Raw genomic sequence first — 21640 nt, forward strand, 5'->3', positions numbered from 1 at the left:
AGCCTGCTGTCTACAAGCACTCCTAAATCCTTCTCCATCAAGGATTCCCCCAATATATCTCCATTTAATTTGTAAGTCGCCTTTTTATTCTTGTATCCCAAATGCATAACCTTACATTTATCTGTATTAAACCTCGTCTGTCATTTACCTGCCCACGTTTCCAGTCTCTCCAAGTCCTTCTGAAGAGAAATTTCATCCTGCTCTGATTCTATTACCTTACACAATTTAGTATCATCAGCAAAGATGGAGACTTTGCTCTCGATCCCAACCTCAAGGTCATTAATAAACAAGTTAAAAAGCAGGGGTCCCAGTACCGATCCTTGAGGTACTCCACTCACGACTTTAGCCCAACCTGAAAAAGTTCCATTTATGACAACCCTCTGTTGTCTGTCCTTTAACCAGTTTTCAATCCAGGTGCATATATTATTACTGAGTCCAATTTTCTTTATTTTGTACACCAACCTCTTGTGTGAAACCGTATCAAAAGCCTTTGCAAAATCTAAGTAGACCACATCAACTGCATTACCCTGGTCTAAATTCCTACTTACCTCCTCAAAGAAACAAATAAGGTTAGTTTGGCAAGATCTATCCTTCATAAATCCATGCTGACTATTACTAATAATTTTATTTTCCATTAGGTATTCCTGAATATTATCCCGTATTAAACCTTCAAGTAGTTTCCCTACTATTACAGGTCTGTAATTCCCTGGGTGTGATCTAGCTCCCTTTTTAAATATAGGCACCACATCTGCTTTACGCCAATCTTGTGGTACTGAGCCTGTGGAAATGGAGTCCTTGAATATTAAATATAATGGTTTTGCTATTACTGAGCTTAACTCCTTGAGAACTCTTGGATGTATGCCATCGGGGCCAGGTGCCTTATTTACTTTAATTTTTTCAAGTCGCTTATGAACTTCTTCCTCAGTTAACCAATTGGTCATTACTCCTTGATAAAGGACACTCGTGTCTGAAACGCGTGGGGGGACTTTTTCCACCTACAGGTGTGATGAATTTTTGTACCTGTGCTGAATAAATAGAATTTTATTTTATACCACCTGACTCCCTGGCAGTGCGCTTTATTCTCTTTTTTTCTCTACCTCCACATGTTAAATAAAGATCAGTAGCTGATTGGCTTAATTTGATAGAGGGGTTCCAATCAAACAAACATAGTGTGAGGAAATAAAATCAGAAATTAGTCCATTGTATTTAGTATGCATCCAGGTTTAAGGATATTAAAAGATGTAGAGAGCATCCACAGATGATAACGCCAGTATTAACTCCATAGACGTGTAGAACGCCAGTGCATCAGAAAGACAAGTCCTTAGTGTATTCGTAACATCTGCAGTTGAGAAGCTCCCAATAATCTGTATACACAATAAAGTTACCCTAATAGGGTTTAAGGGACTAGTACTTAATGCCACAGGCACCAATAAAGAATAGTACAATAAATGTCCCATATAGTGAGAATGAAGGGGTATGGCAACCCACAGGTATAACTCACTTTTGAATTGCAGAACCCAGGGGAGTTTTCTTCAGCAGGAATAAATAGCGTGCAGTCCACCAGTAACAGGAGCAGGAACAGGAGAAAAAACGGCAGTGCACTGCCAAGAAAACCAGGAGAAGGCTCACGGCAGCAGAAGCAAAGATTTATTTATGCCATAAAAAGATTGGACAAAGGTCCCCCCTAGCCCCAACAAGTAACCACATACGCGTTTCGGGCTCTACAGTATGCCCTTTCTCAAGGTGAGAACCTTGAGAAAGGGCATAGAGCCCGAAACATGTAGGTGGTTACTTGTTGGGGCTAGGGGGGACCTTTGTCCAATCTTTTTATGGCATAAATAAATCTTTGCTTCTGCTGCCGTGAGCCTCCTGGTTTTCTTGGCAGTGCACTGCCGTTTTTTTCTCCTGTTTTAACTCCATAGACACTTATGTGTCACTTTGGGGTGACACAGCCACATCCTTTTTGATTGACCCCCGTGGTCCCTTTTTTTTGAGGTCGACTAATGTGGTAGCTGTAGAGGTATGCTCCCCAAAACAGTTCTCTCTTGTTCTAGCCAAAGACTGAATCTTTCTCGCGGCTATTTTCCTTGTGAGGAATCTGGTTTGGGCCATGGGGCCACAGTAGTATGACTGTATTGCAATTGCATTTCTCAGTCGTAATTCGGTTCTTCTTTCCTGAATTTTGTGGAAAGCCGATTATAGGATGGAGATGGCATTGCGGGTGCGCTTATACTGTAGCAACGCACTGCTTGCTTGGTTGTGACGTATGACCTAGATCTGGTTGAGTCACACAAGCAGCTTCTTTCATTTTTTTGTAGCATCTTTGCTGCAGATACTTCCTATCATTTGACTGGAGCAAAATGAAACACTGCTTCAATTGTTCATAATTTTTTCTTTGACGTTGCATTCTCCATATGGATTTGAGAAGGCAGGCTGCTTTATTCTGGCTATTTAGCCGACAAGTTTTCATTCCTCTGTAGGCAGCCTGTATGGTGAGCGCTGCAGAGCATTTGCGCAGATATATTTCTCTTTCCAACTTCGTTTGGACAAGAGCTTTGTAGTACTTCTGAATTACTCTGCTGCTTTTCTCCCTCTTTAAGAATTTAGCTCATCAGCGAGAGAATCCTGTTTCTGAAGCTTGTTCTGTGCGTGCATCAACGCATTCTTCATGATATTTTGGAGCTCTGCGGATTTCTTCGCTCGGGCCGCAGCTGCTTGGCTCAGTTCCTGGATCTTCTTGTGCTCCCTCTTGTACCGAATCACCTGGCCTCCAAGCTTGACCTCGAGCGATACTCTGGTGATGCTCAGGGTAGCCTTCAGTTTCTCATGCTGCTTTGCGAGGACCGACTGAGCAATCAGACGTTCCTGCAGCACTTGTACTTCTTTAGTAGCCTGCAAATTTTCTTCCTGCAGAGATCGCTGCTTCTCTTTGGCAATTTGTAGGTACGCACGCAGACCTTGCAGTTAGTTCTGCAGTAGGTGCTCTGCTTGTGTGCGTTGCTCCCATGCTTCTAACGTTCATATTCAAATAGTTTCATCCTTTTTTCTAGCTCATTAAGCTTTTCATTCTTTTCATTGACGTGGTCAGTCAAATCAGAATTTTCTGCTTTCAGCATTGTATTTTCTCTTTTTATAGTCTCTGTAATAATCAGGGCCTCCTTGTAATCCTCCTTCCATTTACGCACTTCTGAGTTGAGACTCCCGGTCTCCTGGCGTGAGACTTTTATCTCTAGGTTGAGGGTGTGAAGTTCATTCTGAGAGACTTTAAGATCCATGCTAACACTGTAGACAGCTTTTTGAGAGATATCCAGCTTCTCAGCGAGACTGAAGTTCCTTTTTGGAGACTTCCAATTCTGTGCGGCAACGGCTGATCTCTTGGTGTGAGGCATTCAGTTCTATACGGAGAGTGTAAACCTCATTCTGAGAGACTTCCGCCTCTCTATGGCAAGTATGACCCTCTTGCAGAGAGAGGCTAATCTCTTTCAGTGCCTCCTCATACTTCTGTTTCAGATTAGCAATCATTTTATCAAATTGGCTCTGATTTTCATCAATTTTGGTAATAGTAGCATTTGAAGTACAGTATCAAGATCTGTCCTTAGATCCTCCAATTCGCTTCCGGAAACAGAGAACAGTCTTCAGTAGCTCAGCGTTATCTTCCCTCTCCAGTTTCAATTGTTCACGAAGCAGATCACAGTCATGCCTGGCATTTTTCAGGGCATCTTCAGGGCTGGTCAAGGTATCATCACTCATTGGTTCCGGCTTTGCTTTCAAGATATAGTTTGTTAAGGGTTCCTCACTGTTAGTACTGGACAGACACTTCTTTGGGTTACACGACTTCTGCCTTGGGCTCTCTGGATATTCTGTCATCCGCGTGATGAATCCTCCATTTTCTCTAGGCAGCAGGGCATCTCGGACCCCCTTTTTCTGTGGACATGTCTGTTCCTTCCACGGTAAGTGAAGAACCGCTTTCCTTTTCCGCCCTTTTGTTTTGGATGACTCCGTCCCATCAGGGATACTGGGGACTCCGTCTTTATTTGAAACTTCAGCAGCTTCACTGTATCCGCCAGGCTTTTCTTGCAGTTGCGTTAGCTGGCAGGAATATTCAGGGACATAGAGACCTGTTTGTTCGGTGTGTACCGAGTTTAGTCACCTCCACCATTCTTGGGGTGTTTTGTCGGTGTGACTCAGATCGGGTTCCCCATAAGAGATATCTTCATGTGTATCCTCGTAGGACTGGAAGGGCCACTCTTCCGTGGGGTAGGATTCATTAAAGGAATGTCACATCTTGTCCATTTTGGGGCTATCAGGTGTTTTTTTTTCCTGACCTCAGGAGGCGCTATTGCAGCTGTTTTCACTGTATTCGCATTAACTCCAGCTGGTAGTTCTACAGGTGGGCAGACTTTGCTTGCAGAGTTTGTAGCTCTCACAGGCGTCTCTGTATACTTTTTATTTTTCTTCTTTACTTTGGTAGGTTCTGAAACATCAGCAGTCGTGTGCACACATTCTTTCTCATCAGTGATACTGGATGTGCCCTTGCCAAGTAAAACTTCTGTATCTTCCTTGTGATCACAGCACATTGCTTGCTGCAGTAGTTGCTCTTTTTCTGGGGCCACGTAGGGATCATCCTCATCATCCGAATAAAGCCTAAAGGGACACTGCTCTGTGTGGCTGGGCTCTTTACACCAGAAACACATTTTCTTCCCCATTCTTGCAGAGTCTGTATTTGACTTCAGCTGGGCGGCCATTTTAAAATCCCATATGGTTTTTTTTTTTTTCACAAGTGGTGGGGTAGACTGGTCACAGCATCAATCCCTTGTGTGGGTCACCATCTATCGCAGTCTCCCCAGTCAAACTGTGGCTTTCTCCAGTGCAGTGTAGTTTTCCTGCCTGGATGTGTAGCCCTTTTATTCTGGTCACTTCTGCACGTGTTTTGTTGCTCAGACTGTTGCAGGAACTTATGTAGGCAAAAGCAGACACATTTTCACAGGCAGACCCCAGTGCCCCTTTGAACTTCAAGGGCCACCTCTCATCCAAACTTCTGACACCATATGTAAGAGATGTGTGCAGAGGTATGCAATGGAGACTGTTTTTAAGGTGAAATTAATATACAGTAAGGCCTGCCTGTTCCTTTAAACAATACTGCAAACAAAAATATACATAAAACAATAAACACATATTCCTGTGTAACTTACTTCCCCAGTCTCTCTCTGCAAGGCTGGAAGGGAGGGGGGAAGCCCCTTACCCACTTATCACCCCAAAGTCTCAGTGGTACCTTAACACAGGTGGCCCTTCAGGTCAGTGGTGTCCGGGTAGTTGTCTGCTTGAGGGTCCAGGCATAGAGGTCTGGTCCCCTTTTGTCTTGCTCTCAGAACACAGCCCTCCTTTTCCTTATGGCAGCTCCATTGTGAGCTAAGTAATCTCTTTCCTGTGCCTCACAGGACACTCTTTACAGAGCTCTCATTAGTCTAGGTGGAGACTAGTTGAGTGTCTGCAATTAACTATCTCTCTGCTGGTTTCTCAGAGCTCTGAGGCTGCTTTATTTAAACATGGCCTTATACTATATTTAAATGAGTAAAACTCGGTCAATGTTATGTTATTCTCTCTCCCTCTGTCTCTTCTCACCCCCCCACCCCTCTCATTATTTATCCTGATTTAACAGAGTTTGGTAGATCTGGGCCATAAAGAGAGTTGGCCAATATGTTTTTATATAAGGTAACTTGACATACACAGTGGCAAATGATCATAGATTCCTTCCAGTAACTGAACTACAGTAACTTTCCGTGGGAAATGCAAGACTATAACAAAGGTTATGAATTGTGGAGGTTATTTAAATGTGTAAATGAATGTTGACACATTGCATCATATTGAATACCTGATTGATACACAATTTTGTTTCAATTTAAATTGTATTTCTTATTCATAAATAGTGTTAGTAAGTATAAATCGTTAGTGTAATATTATTTAAAATAGGCATACTGTTAAAATACATTTTGTTATCCCGTATAATGAAACATCCATGCTGCGTCAAGTACATTTTTGATTGATACATAGCGTAATTCTGCGCTAATAATATAAACAGACTTTCTAGTATTTACACCACGTTCAACTTGGCTGACAATTTTTACACACAATATACTTTTTTTGGCACACAGATGCCATTTTTTTAGTGCACGCCATTTACATCTGTGCAGCACCAAATGCCTTCCATCTCTGTGTGCCAAAATATTTGACTGTAAAAATGTTTGACGCTCAAGGCATTGAGCAAAATAAGGTTACTACATAGGCGCACACTAGTGCAATAAAATTGGAGGTTTCCGTGCATCAATGTTACGTGAAAAATGCCATTTGCAACTCTTAGTACATAGGCTCCAATGAGCTAAAATGGGGACTTGAAAGAGTAGGAGTCCCAGAGCTATTATTACCAATGCCATAATTACTGTCTATATGTTATTTATTATATTAATTGCGCTGGACATCATTTTAATACCACTGTTTGCTAAATCTATGTACCAAAAAAGATTTACAATAATACTGTTAAAAATATAAATAGACCAAGCCTTCTAGTTGTACCTTAACCCTTTACACATACTGTACCTGTATGACATCTGCCGGCAAATAGAAGAGCAAAGCACATCAAGTGAAACGAAAGGATGATCCTTCATTGGAGATCTTATGGCAGATCTGTGAGGTTGATAAGAAGCTCATCACTGACACCTGGCAAACAGCAGTTACAACAATTGCAAACATGGTAACATTGGCAGATTACATGCATATGTATTCATATATATATCTATAAACCGGACAATATAGAACATTTTGTTTTGGGAAATTTGGTAGAAAAATGCGCGATATTTCTTCATTTTCCATTGACTTATATATAGTTTTGAGATGAAAAATGCTTTTTTAGTTAGTGAATTATGATGCACACCTACTCTAAGATACACAAAGCCTTAGGCTATTAAACGTGATGTAAACCTAAGCTAATATGTTAATAGTAATGCTTATCCACTAAAAGAATAACATAGCGTCAACCCAGTTTTACTCCTTTAAATATAGTATAGGGCCTGTAAGAGATGTGTGCAGAGGTACATTGAATGGAGACCGATTAGGGTGAAATTATATCTTGGCTTCATTGCACCTATTCCTTTAACGATGCAAAATATACAAAAACAAACAAAATAAAGGCCTACTCCACTTTGGAGAATAACTAAACCTTTACTCCAGTCCTTTCTGACTGTGTGGGTTGCTAAAATGGTTACCACCCTAAATATATATATATATATATATATATATATATATATATATATATACATACATACATACATACATACATACATACATACATACATACATACACTCACACACTCACACACTCACACACTCACACACACTCACACGTACAACAAGAAAGTCTCTTATCTGTTTCTGTTGTAGCTGTAGGGAAAGTCCTCTCTGTTCTCCTGGGTCAGCATCCTTGTGTGCTATGGCACTCTATGTCCAGGTATAGAGGTCTTGTCCCCTTGTCTTGCTGTCAGCATACAGTCCTTTTGTGTTCATCAAGACATCATATTTTCCTCATGTCAGCCCAGTTGTGGGCTAAGGAAATCTCTGCAGTCCTCCTTTTCCGTATGTCAGCCCAAATGTGAGCTAAGGAATCTCTCCCCTGTTTCTCACATCAGGCTTTTCTAAAAGTCCTAATCAGCCAGGTGGAGTCTGGTTGATTGCCTGTGTGCAATTAACCAGCACACTGCTAGATTTAGAGGCAGTTTCTCTAAAACAGTCTTCTATACAATACATGGGGAGATACCTGTAAACAAACCTGAAATGCCTGGGAAATATGCTAATGTGAATCATTTTAATATTCTTTGCATATTTAAATTAGCTTATTTTCCAGGTATCTTAGGTTTGTTTACAGGTATCTCTCCACATATTGGGGCATATTGCAGTAGCTTCAAAGTTGTCATCATGTTCTCACGAAGCGGAATAAAATGGGAGAAAAAACGGTATTCTGTATTGCAAATCACTTCTTTCAAATCGCTTCTAAAAAAAGTGACAAACCGCATGGTTTAACAGCCAATCCACCCGGATTGTACTTGCTTTAGAAGCGGAATAACTCCATCCTCAGTCTGATTTATGGGTTTTGCTCTTTCTGCCAAACCCATATTTCATGCTCTGGATGTAATACAAATCCCGCCACCCTTTAGGTGGTGTTAAAAAACAAATGCGCGTTTTTAAAAGCGGTTTGTATAACGGAGCTATTAGCAGTTGTGGGCAAAGAAAATGCAAGTTTGAGGCTTTTTTGACAAACCAATGGGATTGTCAGAGCAAAAGTGAAACCGCTTCTAAAAAAAGCCATTTAGACGTGGTTTACACATGCGATATGGGCTTTCAGAATAACCAAGCATGCCAATCCACTTCTCAAGTGCACTTTGGAAGAGGTTTGTGACATTGCAGAGCTACTAGAATAGGCACCATTGTATAGAAGTGTTTTTGGAGGTATGTAAGTCAATGGGCCCTATACTATATTTAAATGACTAAAACTGGGTCAATGTTATGTTATTCTTTCTCCCGCTGTCTCTTCCTTCTCCCCCTCCCCCTCACACCTCATTATTTATCCTGATTTAACAGAGTTTGGTAGATCTGGGCCATAAGGAGAGTCAATATGTTTATATACAGTATCAAGTAACTTGACATACACAGTGGCAAAAGATCATAGATTCCTTCCAGTAACTGAACTACAGTAAGTCTGTGTGGGAAATGCAAGACAAAAGAAAGGTTATGAAAAGGTTATGAATTGTGGGGGTTATTTAAATGTTTTAATTAATTTTGACACATTGGCGCTTATTAACTAAACTTCGATAAGTGACTTATACTGTAGCACTATAAATGCCCTTATAGTGCCATATTGCCTGTGTAGCTATTCACAAAGCTCTGATAACAGGACGATATTTCACTAAAATGGCTTTTTATAGTACTATAACACTCTGGCTAAAACAAGCCGTATGATAAGCCAAAAAATCTAATTTTTTGCCAGAAACTACTATTCACTAAGCTGTGATAAGCCTATAATATTATAAAAACTAGCAATATTTTGGTGCCAGCTAGTGGCTGGCGCTAAAGGAATTGCAAGATGCATAAAAGGAGTTTTTTTTTTTAACTTTTACTGCATAGGATTGATACTAGAGGTCGGTGGGGAACCCCCGAGCCTGTTAATGAAAGGGTTAAGTAGCAGGCACTGCATAGTTATTGATAAAGAGGGTGGGTGAACACTGTAGTTGCCCCAGGGTGGGTGTTTAGGCCTTGCGGGAGGGTGGCAGTAGAAGTTAACCCCTTCATTACCTTAACCATTGCAACCGCTAAGGTAATGAAGGCGTTAACCCCTCACGCTACCCTACCGCAAGGCCTAAACAACATCCTGGGGCAACTACCACCTTCACCCACCCCCTGTACCAACACCACCACACCGGAATGTGTAAAAGTGCTATTAACCAAAGATGGCTAATAGCGCTATTCCCCATTCAAAAAACTATTACAGTGCAATACAAATACACATCTCCCTCCCCCCCCCCCCCCCCAACACATACAGTACAGTAATGGGCAAAATTACTATTATCCAGATCTGGATAATAGTGCATTTGCCCATTCAAAATTAAACATGACACAGCCAGCATAAAGTAAATTAAAGATGCACTTACCCCTGCCAGGATGAAGGCCATCCAAGTTTATCACCATCCTCGCGGTCCTCCGTGGGCAGCAACATTACAATAAAAAACAAACTAATGGCCATTAACCCCTTAATCACCGTAGCTGTTAGTAACCACTATAGTAATTAAGGGGTTAACCCCCCTCCCCTGCTACCCACCCAGGAAGCCTAACAACCCTCCCCAGGGCAACTACCCCCACCCTCCACCCTCTCTACCCATTGATTGGCACAGTGGTAAACCATGCCCCCAGTATGGATTACCACACTGAAAATGAATGGGCAATATAAAAAAAAAAAAAACAGGCACAAAATAAAACACAGTACATTTAAATAAAACATGCATTTGACAATAAACCAATTGATTGGCACAGTGGTATACCATGCCCATAATATGAGTATGGTTTGCCACTATGGCAATGAATGGGCAAGCTACAAATACAAATAGAAAAACAAATCAAATACATTACATTTCAATATGAAAAAAATTGCCAATAAACTAATTAATTGGCACAGTGGTACACCATGCCCATATAATATGGGCATGGTTTGCCACTAAAACAGTCAATGGTCAAGCTAAAAAAAAAAAACACAACAAAAAAACCCAATGCATTACAGTAAAATAAAAAACAAAATTTGCCAAAAATTCTATGCTTGTCAATATCCTTTTTTAAACTCCAAATGGAGCATAAATAAACACATTTGCAGTCAATGGGCAGCCCCCCCAAAAAGCCACAATTAAATAAAATGCAATCAATGCGTTTCTTACCCTTGATGTCTTCAACCCATCCTATGCGAGCACCATCTCTTGACTCTCGATGCAATGCTCCTCAACAGCCGATGTGCATAAGTCCGTGATCATATCTTGATTGAAGAGATGTCTCCCTGGTAAGTTCTTGTAACAATCGTGCTCGCCACAAACTGGGACCGGACCGCGGGGATGAGGTGGGGATGTGAAAACACCGACCTTGGGCCACGGAGACTGGTCCGGAGTGTATATTCCATGGTCAAAAGTAGTCGGTCAGGATTGGAGAAGACAGGGTAATCCGTAGACAAGCCGGGGTCAGGGTTGGAGAAGGCAGTGTTAACATTATCCAGGCTGGGGTCAAGGCAGATGGCACGGGAGCGATGATCATGGATACAGGCAGGGTTCGGCAACAGGAAGGCAGTGCGTAGCGCTTCAGCATACAAGCTGCAGTGTAGGAATGGCCTCTGCGAGAAGAACGGGAGTATGCCATGATGAAGGCTACTGCAAGGGGGATATGCAGACAGGCCTCAGGAACAACAATACAGACCTCTGCAACAGGAACAATGATGCAGGTCTCTGCACAGGAAATATGCAGACAGGCCTTAAGAACAACGAAGCAGGCCTCTGCAAGGAGAATATCCAGACAGGCCAGAGGAACTAAGAAGCAAGTGCTGGGAACTCAACCGCTTCAGCACGGGAAACTGGCATTGCTAAGGCAAGGGTGTTTATGGCAAACACAGGTACATCCAAGTAGAACTTGGTTTATGCTCAGCATCTTCTTGGGAAGGGCTGATTCTATATAGCACACCTAGCGAATAGGGACAGAGCTGCACAGGAGGCATGCAGAGTGCAGTGATTGCAGGAGCAGGGAGGGTTTGTCTTGAAACTCCATAGCTCAGTAAGGAATGAGTTCCAGCCAAACCCAGGGGCGGATTCCTTACAGTTCTTCATTCTTTTCTTCTTTCTTTTCTTTCCTTATTTCTTCTGTCCTTGTAATCCAATGGGGCAGATGTTGTCCCGTCGGCTTCTTGGCATCAAACGAGACGGGACAGACCTTACATATGGCCTGTTACATCACATTTGAGTGTGAAATGGTACACCCTCAATTCGATTAGCTGGTGTACCATGTGACAGATTTTTTCGTTTTTTAAAGGACGTGGTGTCATCAAAAAGGGGGGAAGCCAGTCAATAAGGAAGGATATGCTTCCCTCCCTTTGCGATGTCACAAAAAAAATGGCTGCTATCACGTTACTCCAACCAATCAGATTGGGAGATATACCATGTGAAGCATCCATATTTTTTAAAAGATGTTTCGTCCCTCCCTTTAAGATGACATCACATCCGTTGAAAAAAAATGGAAGCTATCACATGGTACTAAAACCAATTAGATTGGGTGTGTACCATATGATGCCTGTGGAAGCGTCTAGAGTTTGGCTTAGCTCCCATGTTGTAATTGGTCATTCTGGCTCCCGTGCGGTCCCCTTCTCATCCTTCTACCCTGACATGCCTATCACTAGTCAAAGGAGAACGCATCTAGAAAAATTAAAGCAGTATCGTGGTGGGATTCACTCCTGGGATGTCTGTCTGGGCCAACCACGGTGACCAGACTTTTTGAAATTTATTGCCAGAGTCATTAACCAAACTTGTTAGTTTCTCCATCTGGCACACAAACTAATTTCTTTTCCTAATTTTGGCCACGTTTGGAATTTAATTTTGTTTCCACAGTGTTGAGCTCGTACCTCGTTGCCGTTGAAAAGTGGGCAATTAATTTAGAGCTTGATCTGGATATGCCCTGTAGTGGTCTGTTTAATAAAAACAGCCATGGGTCCATAGGGATTTCGAGGCCCAAAATCCTCTGTAGCCAATCTTTAATTTGCTCCCATAAGGGAGTCAAACAAGGGCAGGACCACAGCAAGTGCAACTAGTCCGTTGGCTCTCCACATTGTCTAGGGCAGCGGTGCGCAAACTGTGGGGCGCGACCCCCAGGGGGGGCGCGAGACTGCCGACGGGGGGCGCGGGGTTTACAGAGGCCCCGCGCGCTTCCCGGAGGCACTTAAATTAAGTGCCGGGGGAGCTGCAGGGCCTCTGTAAACCATACTTACCCGTGGCTCCGGCGGCTTCCTCCCGGCGTCGCCATGGCAACGCGGCGTCAAAATGACGCTGCGAGGTCATGTGACGTCACGTTGCTATGGCAACGTGACGTCATTACGCCGGAGCGAGGGTAAGTTGGGGTTGGGGGGGGGGCGCGGGAGTGAGGGGACAGCCGGCAGGGGAGCGCAGGGAAAAAAGTTTGCGCCCCCCTGGTCTAGGGCATAATGGGGAGTAACCTGGGACGTATTTAGATATTCTAAGTGGAGTGAGATATCACCTCATTAGGACTTTATATGTGTTCTCCTTTAAGGACGTGCGATTGAGCTTTTTGAAGCTGCCAGAAAAATCCCCTCCCAATCTTCTGGATCTATTTCTTCCCCTAAATCTGCTTCCCACTTCGCCACATATGGAAGTTTCCTTTCATACTCCACTCCAGAACAGATCACTTGCCTGTACAATAGAGAGGTTAGGCCACTTTTATCTGTTTCTACTATACAGAGTTTTTCAATGGAGGGCGGGATGTAATTTTATTATACAAAGCCCAGATCTGAAGGTACCTTAAAAATTCAGAATTGGGACTGTCTTTGTCTGACTTAATTTGGTGAAAGATTTTAATACCTATTCTACCCTCCAGTTCCGTGAATCTACAATACTCATTTTGTTTCCATATTTTAAAATCCACACTATTCAGACCCGGAACAAAGTCGAGGTTATCAAGTATTGGGGTCATTAATGAATTTTTGGAAGTCAGGGAACATCTAAATTTGGAGGCCTCCCAAACTGTTAATGAATTGGTCATTGAGGAAAGCGGATTTGGAGGGATTTAAGCATCCTTTTCGGGGACCAGATCAGATTATGTAATGTCAAAGGAGAGCATATTTCCATATCCACCCATCGTTTCTGAGCGGGGTTCGTGTGGCATTGTATAATTTGACATAATTGGGCCGCCCTATAGTACGACCACATGCAAGGTACCACTAACCCCACCTCCAACCCCCCAGAATTGGTCTCTTTAGTATGTTACTTTTAACTCTCAGGGTTTTACCGTTCCATATAAATGTAGATTTTGACTTCTGCATTAAACGAATATCCTTCAGCACAACTGGTACTGGCAAAGTTTGGAACAAGTAGAGACGCCGGGAAGTAGGTTCATCTTGATACAGCACATCCTTCCAAACCAGGAAATACTATATGAGGACCACCCCCTATATCTCCTTTCATTTTTTGTAATATACTAGTGTAGTTCGCTTTGTACAGAGTCTTATAGCTGTTGGTGATGTAAATTTCTAAATACTTAATGGCTATTGGATGCCAGTTAAAATTAAAGTTTATAGAGATCAGTTTTTCTAACTCTTTGGGAAGATTCCCATTTAGAGCTTCTGACTTAGCTTGATTTATTTTGGAGCCCGATATTCTATTGAATTTACCTAGCAGAATAAATAGATTGGGTAGAGAGGTGGGCGGCTTCGATATTACTAGTATGATATCATCTGCGTATAAAACTAGCTTATGCACTTGATCCTTAATTTGAATACCCAAAATATCCGGATTCTTTCTAATATGGGCTGTTAGTGGCTCCATGCATAAGGCGAACAACAGAGGCGAGAGTGGGCACCCCTGTTTGGTACCACTCTTAATCTGGAAGGTGTTAGAGGGAAAGCCCTGATTTGTCACCCTTGCGACTGGGTTAGAGTGCAGTGCCATGATTGCCCTTAAAATGTTACCACCAAAGCCAAATGCTCCTAGTGTGGCCTTTAGATATGACCAATCTATTCTATCAACAGCTTTTTCCGCATCTACTGTAGACTTAACATCATTCTCTGTGTCTTTTGTTGGTAGCCAATTCAATCAAGTTAATTATTCACCTGGTGTTGTCTGATGCTTGCCTATTCTTAATAAATCCCACTTGGTCATGGTGGATCAGTCAGTGTAAAATATTACCCAGTCTATTCGCTAGTAATTTAGAATATATTTTGGTGTCCGAATTGATTAGTGATATTGGACTATAACTTTTACAATTTTTTGGTTCTTTTCCTTCTTTGAATATTAAGGAGATTGAAGCCTGGAGCATCTGGGTCAGGAATGGGGCACCTGTCAGCAGTGCATTATACATTCGCAAAAGGTGAGGGGCTAAGAATTTGACAATTTTTTTGGACTAAAGATTAGAAAATTTATCAGGGCCTGGGGCTTTGGAAGGTTTCAGATTTTGAATGACCTCTATCACCTCTTCAATAGTGAAGTCACTTTGTAACTGCTCTCTCTCCTCCCCACTCAACCCAGGCAAACCAGAGTCCCTGAAGAATTTCCTCAGAGCTAGCTCTGTTTTGGCCCCATGGGCGACCTTCTATCCAGTATATAGCTCCTCATAATAGTGTTTGAATTCTTCCACGATTAACTTGGGGTTGGAGGTCATATCCCCCAATTTTCTACGGATATTACTGTTATAATTAGCCTGTTTATTCCTCATTTTAGTTGGTAGCATGATATCTGGCATGTTTTCTTTTTCATAAAAAATCCTTTTTGACCAATTGAGTGAATTCTCAGCCTGGGAGGTAAGTAATAAATGTAACTCAATTCTTGCATCTTTTAGTTCTTTCAGTGTGTCCTCCCTCTTACAGTAATTCGCTTGTGTAGGGCGGAGAGTTTTTGCAGTTTATCCTGTAGTTTTTCTATTCTTGCTTCTCTCTCTTGTTTACGCCCTGCTGCTATATTGAGTGTACCTCTGAGCGTCGCTTTATGCACCTCCCAAAGTGTCAGATGGGATTCTACACAGCCTCAATTAATTCAAAATAACTGGTCTATTTCTCCATTAATTGTCTGTATCACCTCAGGAATTTTAATAATTGATTAATTTAGCTTCCAGTTTGCTCCTGGCCTGTCTAGATTAATCTGAGAGCACCCAATTTCAATTGGTGCATGGTCTGACCATGAAATATCATGGATCCGTGTACCGGAGACCTTCGGGACCAGTCTGCTAGAGACAAAGAAGTAATTCATTCTGCTGTAGCTATAGTGGTGGTGGGAGTAGAATGTGAAGCGTCTCTCCCCATGGTGCTGTTCCATCCATATATCAGTCAGTTGGTTGTCTCTCAAACCGCATGTGAAGTTAAGGATGTTCTTTCTCTTGGTCGGGGTCGAGCAGTCCAGCCCCGGGTCTACCACTAGGTTGCAGTCTCCATCTAGTATGGTGACTCTAGCCACTCTGTCAAGTGTAGTGAAGAAGGAGGCAAAAAACTCTGTGTCCTGCTCGCAAGGATCGTAAATTGTAGCTTTTGTTAGTGCTTGACCCTGCAGCCTGCCTACTAGAATTAAATATCTTCCGTCTCTATCCCTCTTGACTTGTTCAACTGCCAGTGGGAACCTGTTATGCAGCAGTATTGCCACTCATCATTTCTTAACAGGGGCTGGGGAAAGATACCAGTGTCTGTTCTGCTTATCAAAGTATTTCGGAAAACTAGATGAGCTAAAATGGGTCCCCTGAAGGGGGGTGACAGCAGCATTCTTTCTCTTGTAGTCCAAGAATGCTAAACGTCTTTTGCACGGATTATTAAGGCCTTTCACATTATGTAAGATAAATGTTAGTGACATGTGAATGTGAATCAGACCGCTTACCTCTCTTACCTCAGTCTTAGGACCGCAACGGAGACCCTTCGAGGGTCACAGACTGCTGCGATGCCTCTTGACCTTCAAAACAAACTGGGAGGGGAGGGGGGGAGGACCAAACTTACGGAAAGGATGGGGAAACAAGAACAATACACCCGAGTCTATAAGGACCACATACGTCCTAGACTTATCCGCCCTTGGGAAATAGTTCTTCCCCTGGTGCCCAGCTAATAGGGCCCAGGATACCGGACCTTGAAGGTGTCCGGCCTCCCAAGGGGCTTTGTTAGTGACAGGGATATTCCTATCCCTAGCACCAAGGAGTTGGAACATGGAGGTAGCCCAGGCAGGGCAGCTCACGCCCCATACCCAGCCATGCAAATATTACCTTATATTTCAACTAAACCAACATACATATGAACAAATACAAAACAACTCTAACCTACACGAAAGCATCAACATAAAGCAACCCATTCCCACAGTCAGTGTTTAGGGTTGCGGCGAACATTCCTCATGGACATGTTTTGAACCCATATTAGGCAACTGCACAACTCGCCCTTTGGTCTGCGATTCTAGAACCCATACCGGGGCCTGTAACTCGGGAAGCAGGGGGTCCCTTAGTCCGCAATCAATGCAGTTCAGCTCAGGAGAACCCCTGCTCCTGCACGCTATTAATAAAAATACATGAAAGCAGCTTCATTACCATAGCGGCTACTCGCTAAGGCAATGAAGGGGTTAAGGCACAATAGCATGTTTATTGGGGACAATTGCCCCTAATAAACATTGCAATACACAACACATACACCCGCACAATATTTATAAAAATGACATTAATGCAGCTTCATTACCATAGTGGCTAGCCGCTACAGTAATTAATTATTGTTTATTGATAGGGGGTCTCCGGAGCAGAACAGCATTAGTTTTAGATCCAGGGAAACCCTGCTTCCTGACATAAAGACCCCATTATGGGGTGCCGGTATCCCTCTGCTTTTAAACATCCCGATCACGTGACCCTGGTATGTCAACAAAGCAGCGGGATACCGGCACCCCATAATGGGGCCTGTAGCTCAGGAAGCAGGTGGTCCCCGGACCTGAAATCAACGCGGTTCAGCTCCGGAGACCCCCTGCACATCTACACTATGAATAAAATTTTATTTAAAAATATTTTTTTTCTGGCGAGATTTGCGCAGAGAGAGAGGCGGATCTCTCTGCTGCAGGCAGATCTCGCCAGGGAGCCCTTCTCGGCAGGCAGGTCGTCTCGCCACTGGCTACTCGCCTTTTAGAAAAAGGTGGTGAGTTCAAACCCCTGCCGAAAGTGCTTTTTCACCGCTTACTGCATGACCCCCTATAAGTAGACAATACAGATAAGCAATAGACGAATTTAGGTGATTGAAGCTAAGTGAATCGCAGATATATTTTTATATACAAGCATGTATATATATATGTATATCTTTATTTATATACAGTAGCACCATCCATGTGCATAGCGCTTCACAGCAATGATACATGTGACATAATAATATAACACATAATGGGAAAAGAGCTTCAGACGTAAAAGTAACATTAAGGAAAAGAGTCCCTGCCCTAAAGAGCTTACAATCTACATGATGATCAATATGTCTTATTTGGGCTGAAGGAGTGGCTCAGTGAGTAAAGCCACTAACTGGCATCAGGGGAACCTGGCTCAATTCCTGGTGTCAGCACCTTGTGACCTTGAGCAAGTCACCTTATCTCCCTGTGCCTCAGGCACCAAAAACATAGATTGTAAGCTCTACAGAGCAGGAACTGTGTCTGCAAAATGTCTCTGTAATACACCACATAATGCTAGCAGCACTATACAAGAACAAACAATTATAATATTATTATTATAACAGGTGTGGTTTAATGTCTTTTTTATTCAAAAAATTTTTTTTATCTCCCATGTAACAAGCAACTAGCCCCTCTACATATTCCCTATGTACTTGCTTTTGTAATGTGAATAATTATGGAAGTTCATTAAGGAGAGTAGCATGCATATTATCACTCACTCGGTAATTGTGGCTGTTCATGCCACTGCTGGAAATCAATGCTAAATGATAAATACTGTAGAACTCTTACCACAGGTAGCTCTTGAAATACAGCAAACAGAAGCAGAAGAAGAAAAGGAACAGCAGATTTTGGACATGAGAGAAAAAGAGCGTTTACGAGCATCTCAAGCCAGCGTAAAAGGTTCAAAGAAGAAGCCTCCCAAATCACCAAACCGAAAAAAAGGTATTGTTACTAAAAATGTTACAAAAATGTTTTTTCTTATTCCAGAAACCTCGAAGACAGTGTCCATAGAATATTGTGTACATAGATGTATACATACACACACATACACACACATGTACAAAAAAGCCGCCCCAAATCGAGATCAATGGCGCGGAATCACCAGAGACGTATTGAACATCCTGCCGCTGGCCTCCACAACGCAACGCTCCGTACCTTATAAAAGATGAAGCAATGTCGTTTATGGAGTATATACCATTGTGTACATACTGCTTGTGTTAAGGACTAGTTCAGAGCTCATATATCGACAAGTTGGGAATGCTTCAGTTATTCCAAAATTGCAGGGGCTGAGCTACGAAGCATTTATTGGGAAATATACAGTGGCAGTACTTAATACCTAATATGTCCAGTAAACATTATTTTACATCAATTATTCTCTGTAATTTAAAACTGCTGGGGTATTTGAAAGTGACGTTTCTTTTTAGACTGATAATGAATTAAATGTATTACAGGAAAATATGTTTTGGATTGTGGGATTGAAGGCTTTTAACAGACAGGTGATTAATTGTGTTTAACTTTTCCTTAAACTGTAAAAACTGATTTAAAGTTCTATCCTATTAAGTGGGTCCAATAATTTTCGTAACGTATGTTAAGTATGTCTTACTCCCATCCAGACCAAAAAAAAAGGGTTAGAGTCCACCACCATGGAAAAAAAACCTTTTTCATGGTCTGATGAGAGTAAGACATACTTAACCTCACATTATGAAAATTATTGGACCCCCTTAATAGAACAGAACTTTCAGTCTAAACAGAATACCAATACACATTATAGTTTCAAATGCTAGGAAGGGAAAAGGCTGCACAGAGAGAGCTGTATCTCCCTACACAGCTCTTACAGGCAATCGCACTGTTTATATTTTATTTTAATAACTACCCCCTTCACCCAGCCCCTCTACCCCCAACAAACCAGGTACTCTAGTTTAACCCCTTCATTACCTTAGCGGCTAGACGATAAGATAATGAAGCTGTTTTTATTTGACTTTAATAACAGTATTGAAGCTGGAGGGCTCCGGAGCTGAACCGCATTCTTTAGAGCCTCGGGGACCCCCTAGATACTAAGGTAATGAAGGGTTAAACTAGAGTACCTAATTTTTTGGGGGTGTAGGGGGTTGGTGAAGGGAGTAGTTGCTCCCGGGTGGGTGTTTAGGCCTACAGGGAAGGTTGCGGGGGGAGTTAACCCCTTCATTACCTTAGCGCAGGGGTGCGCAAATGTTTTAGTCTGCACCTCCTTACCTGCTCTCCCCCCTGTTCGTGCCCCCCCTTACCTGTTTGTCTGCGTTTTCTGATGTCACAACGTCATGTGACCCCGTGGCGTCGGTCACCAGAAGCCACCAGAGACCAGGTAAGTGAGTTACAGAGGCCTTGCGTGCACTCCCCTGCATTTAATTTAAATGCTTTGGGGAAGAGCGCAGGGCTTCTGGAACCCCCAACCCCCCAAAAATGTTGCGCCCCCCAGTTTGTACACCCTTGCCTTGACGATTACTACCGCTAAGGTAATAAAGGGGCTAACCCCTTCCGTTACCCACCCGAGAGGCATAACCACCCACCCCGTGACAACTACCCCCTTCACCCAACCTCTCTACCCACAATAAACATTAAAATACAATAATATCCAATACACCCATTGATAAGCACTGTGGTTACCTATGCTTTCAATGGGAGCAAAGATAATCCAAATGGCAATGAATAGGCACCCTACTATCGACACCCTCTACCCCCACCTCTCCACCCCCCCAACACATACAGTACAGTAATGGGAAAAATCCAGGTAATAGCGCATTTTCTCATTCAAAATAAAACTGTACCAAACCACCATATAGTAAATTAAAGTTGTACTTACCCCTGCCAGGATGAAAGCCGTCCTCGTCCTCATCTTGCTCCGCCTCTTCCATGGGCAACATTAAAATTTAAAACACAAACTACTGGCCACTAACCCCTTAATAACCTCAGCGTTTAGTAACTGCCATAGTAATTAAGGGGTTAACCCCACCCAAGAGGCATAACCAACCTCCCTGGGGCAACTACCCCCATTCCCCACCCCATCACCATACATACAAATGGGCAAAAGCACTAGTAGTCAAAAATGGCAGCCCATTTGTTTTGAAAACAGAATAAATGCACAATAAAATAACATTGACATAACAGTACAATACATTACACTTGACAATAAACCCATTGATTGTCACTGTAGTTAACCATGCCCAGATTGCCACAATAGCAATAAATGGGCAACCTTTAAAAAAAAAAAATACATGACATTTTAATAAAAGCAAACATTTGACGAAAAATGTCAATGTGTTTATCTATACCCTGAACGGGGCATAGGTAAACACATTCGCTGTCAATAGGCAACCTAAAAAAAAAAGATACACAATTAAAGGAAATCCAATCAATGTGTTTTTTACTTTTGCCGGAATGGACATTCATTCATCTTAACCATGATGCAATGATCATCAACAGCATGATGCACAGAAGTCCATGATACTCAGTTGCTTGAAAAGGAGGTGCAGTAAGTAGTTTTTTTTTTCTTCTTCTCCAACATGTCCAGAAGATGTTGATGAGACGGCTTCTTGGGCTCAAATGAGATGGGACAGACCTTATATAAGGCCTCTTGACATCACATTTGAGTGACAAATGATACATCCAGCAATTTGATTGGTAGATCTACCATGTGATGGTTTCGATTTTTTGGAGTGATGTGACATCATCAAAAAGGGAAGAAGGCATGCTACCTGATTAACAAAAAGAATAGTTCATGCGCTCCTACCAATTAGGCTAACATAAAATAATGATCTCATGAATAAGGGTTATTTTGTTAAACCCTTTGGCCAAGGCGTTATAAGCCTGCAGCCAATGTCAAGGTACAACCGAATTTGCAGCTACCTACTGTACACTGAATATATGTAATTATTGTCCCATGGACTAGTGAAATTGCGAGAAAGCCCTGAAGGGGTTAAATAAAGCATATGCTTATTGTGAGTAGTGCAATTAAAAGCTGACTAAAGCCAGTATCATGAAAAACACTTAGAACCACCTCGCTCACCATACAGAGAAAAAATATATGAACGGTGCAAAGGGAGAATATTAGACAAAACACAACTCAGTGACCAGAGGAGGTCACTAAAAGTCCCAGCAAACTGCACTCATTTACATAGTATAATATAGTATACATGAACTCCAGTATATTAACTAGT

The 21640-nt window shown here is 42.2% G+C and overlaps 1 protein-coding gene across 3 annotated transcripts in view; it reads left to right on the forward strand.

Moving 5' to 3' along the window:
• SPEF2 (sperm flagellar 2) overlaps positions 1–21640 on the forward strand; it is a 245736-nt gene that overhangs the window by 171685 nt on the left and 52411 nt on the right. For 2 of the 3 annotated variants that reach the window (XM_075588085.1, XM_075588104.1), the window contains 2 exons: positions 6620–6748; positions 18242–18389. In XM_075588085.1, the coding sequence (XP_075444200.1) occupies positions 6620–6748; positions 18242–18389 (277 nt within the window). The remainder of the gene's footprint in view (positions 1–6619; positions 6749–18241; positions 18390–21640) is intronic. The other variant, XM_075588094.1, reaches the window with a different exon arrangement.

The sequence above is a fragment of the Ascaphus truei genome, chromosome 1, assembly GCF_040206685.1.
Source record: "Ascaphus truei isolate aAscTru1 chromosome 1, aAscTru1.hap1, whole genome shotgun sequence".
Lineage (NCBI taxonomy): Eukaryota > Metazoa > Chordata > Amphibia > Anura > Ascaphidae > Ascaphus > Ascaphus truei.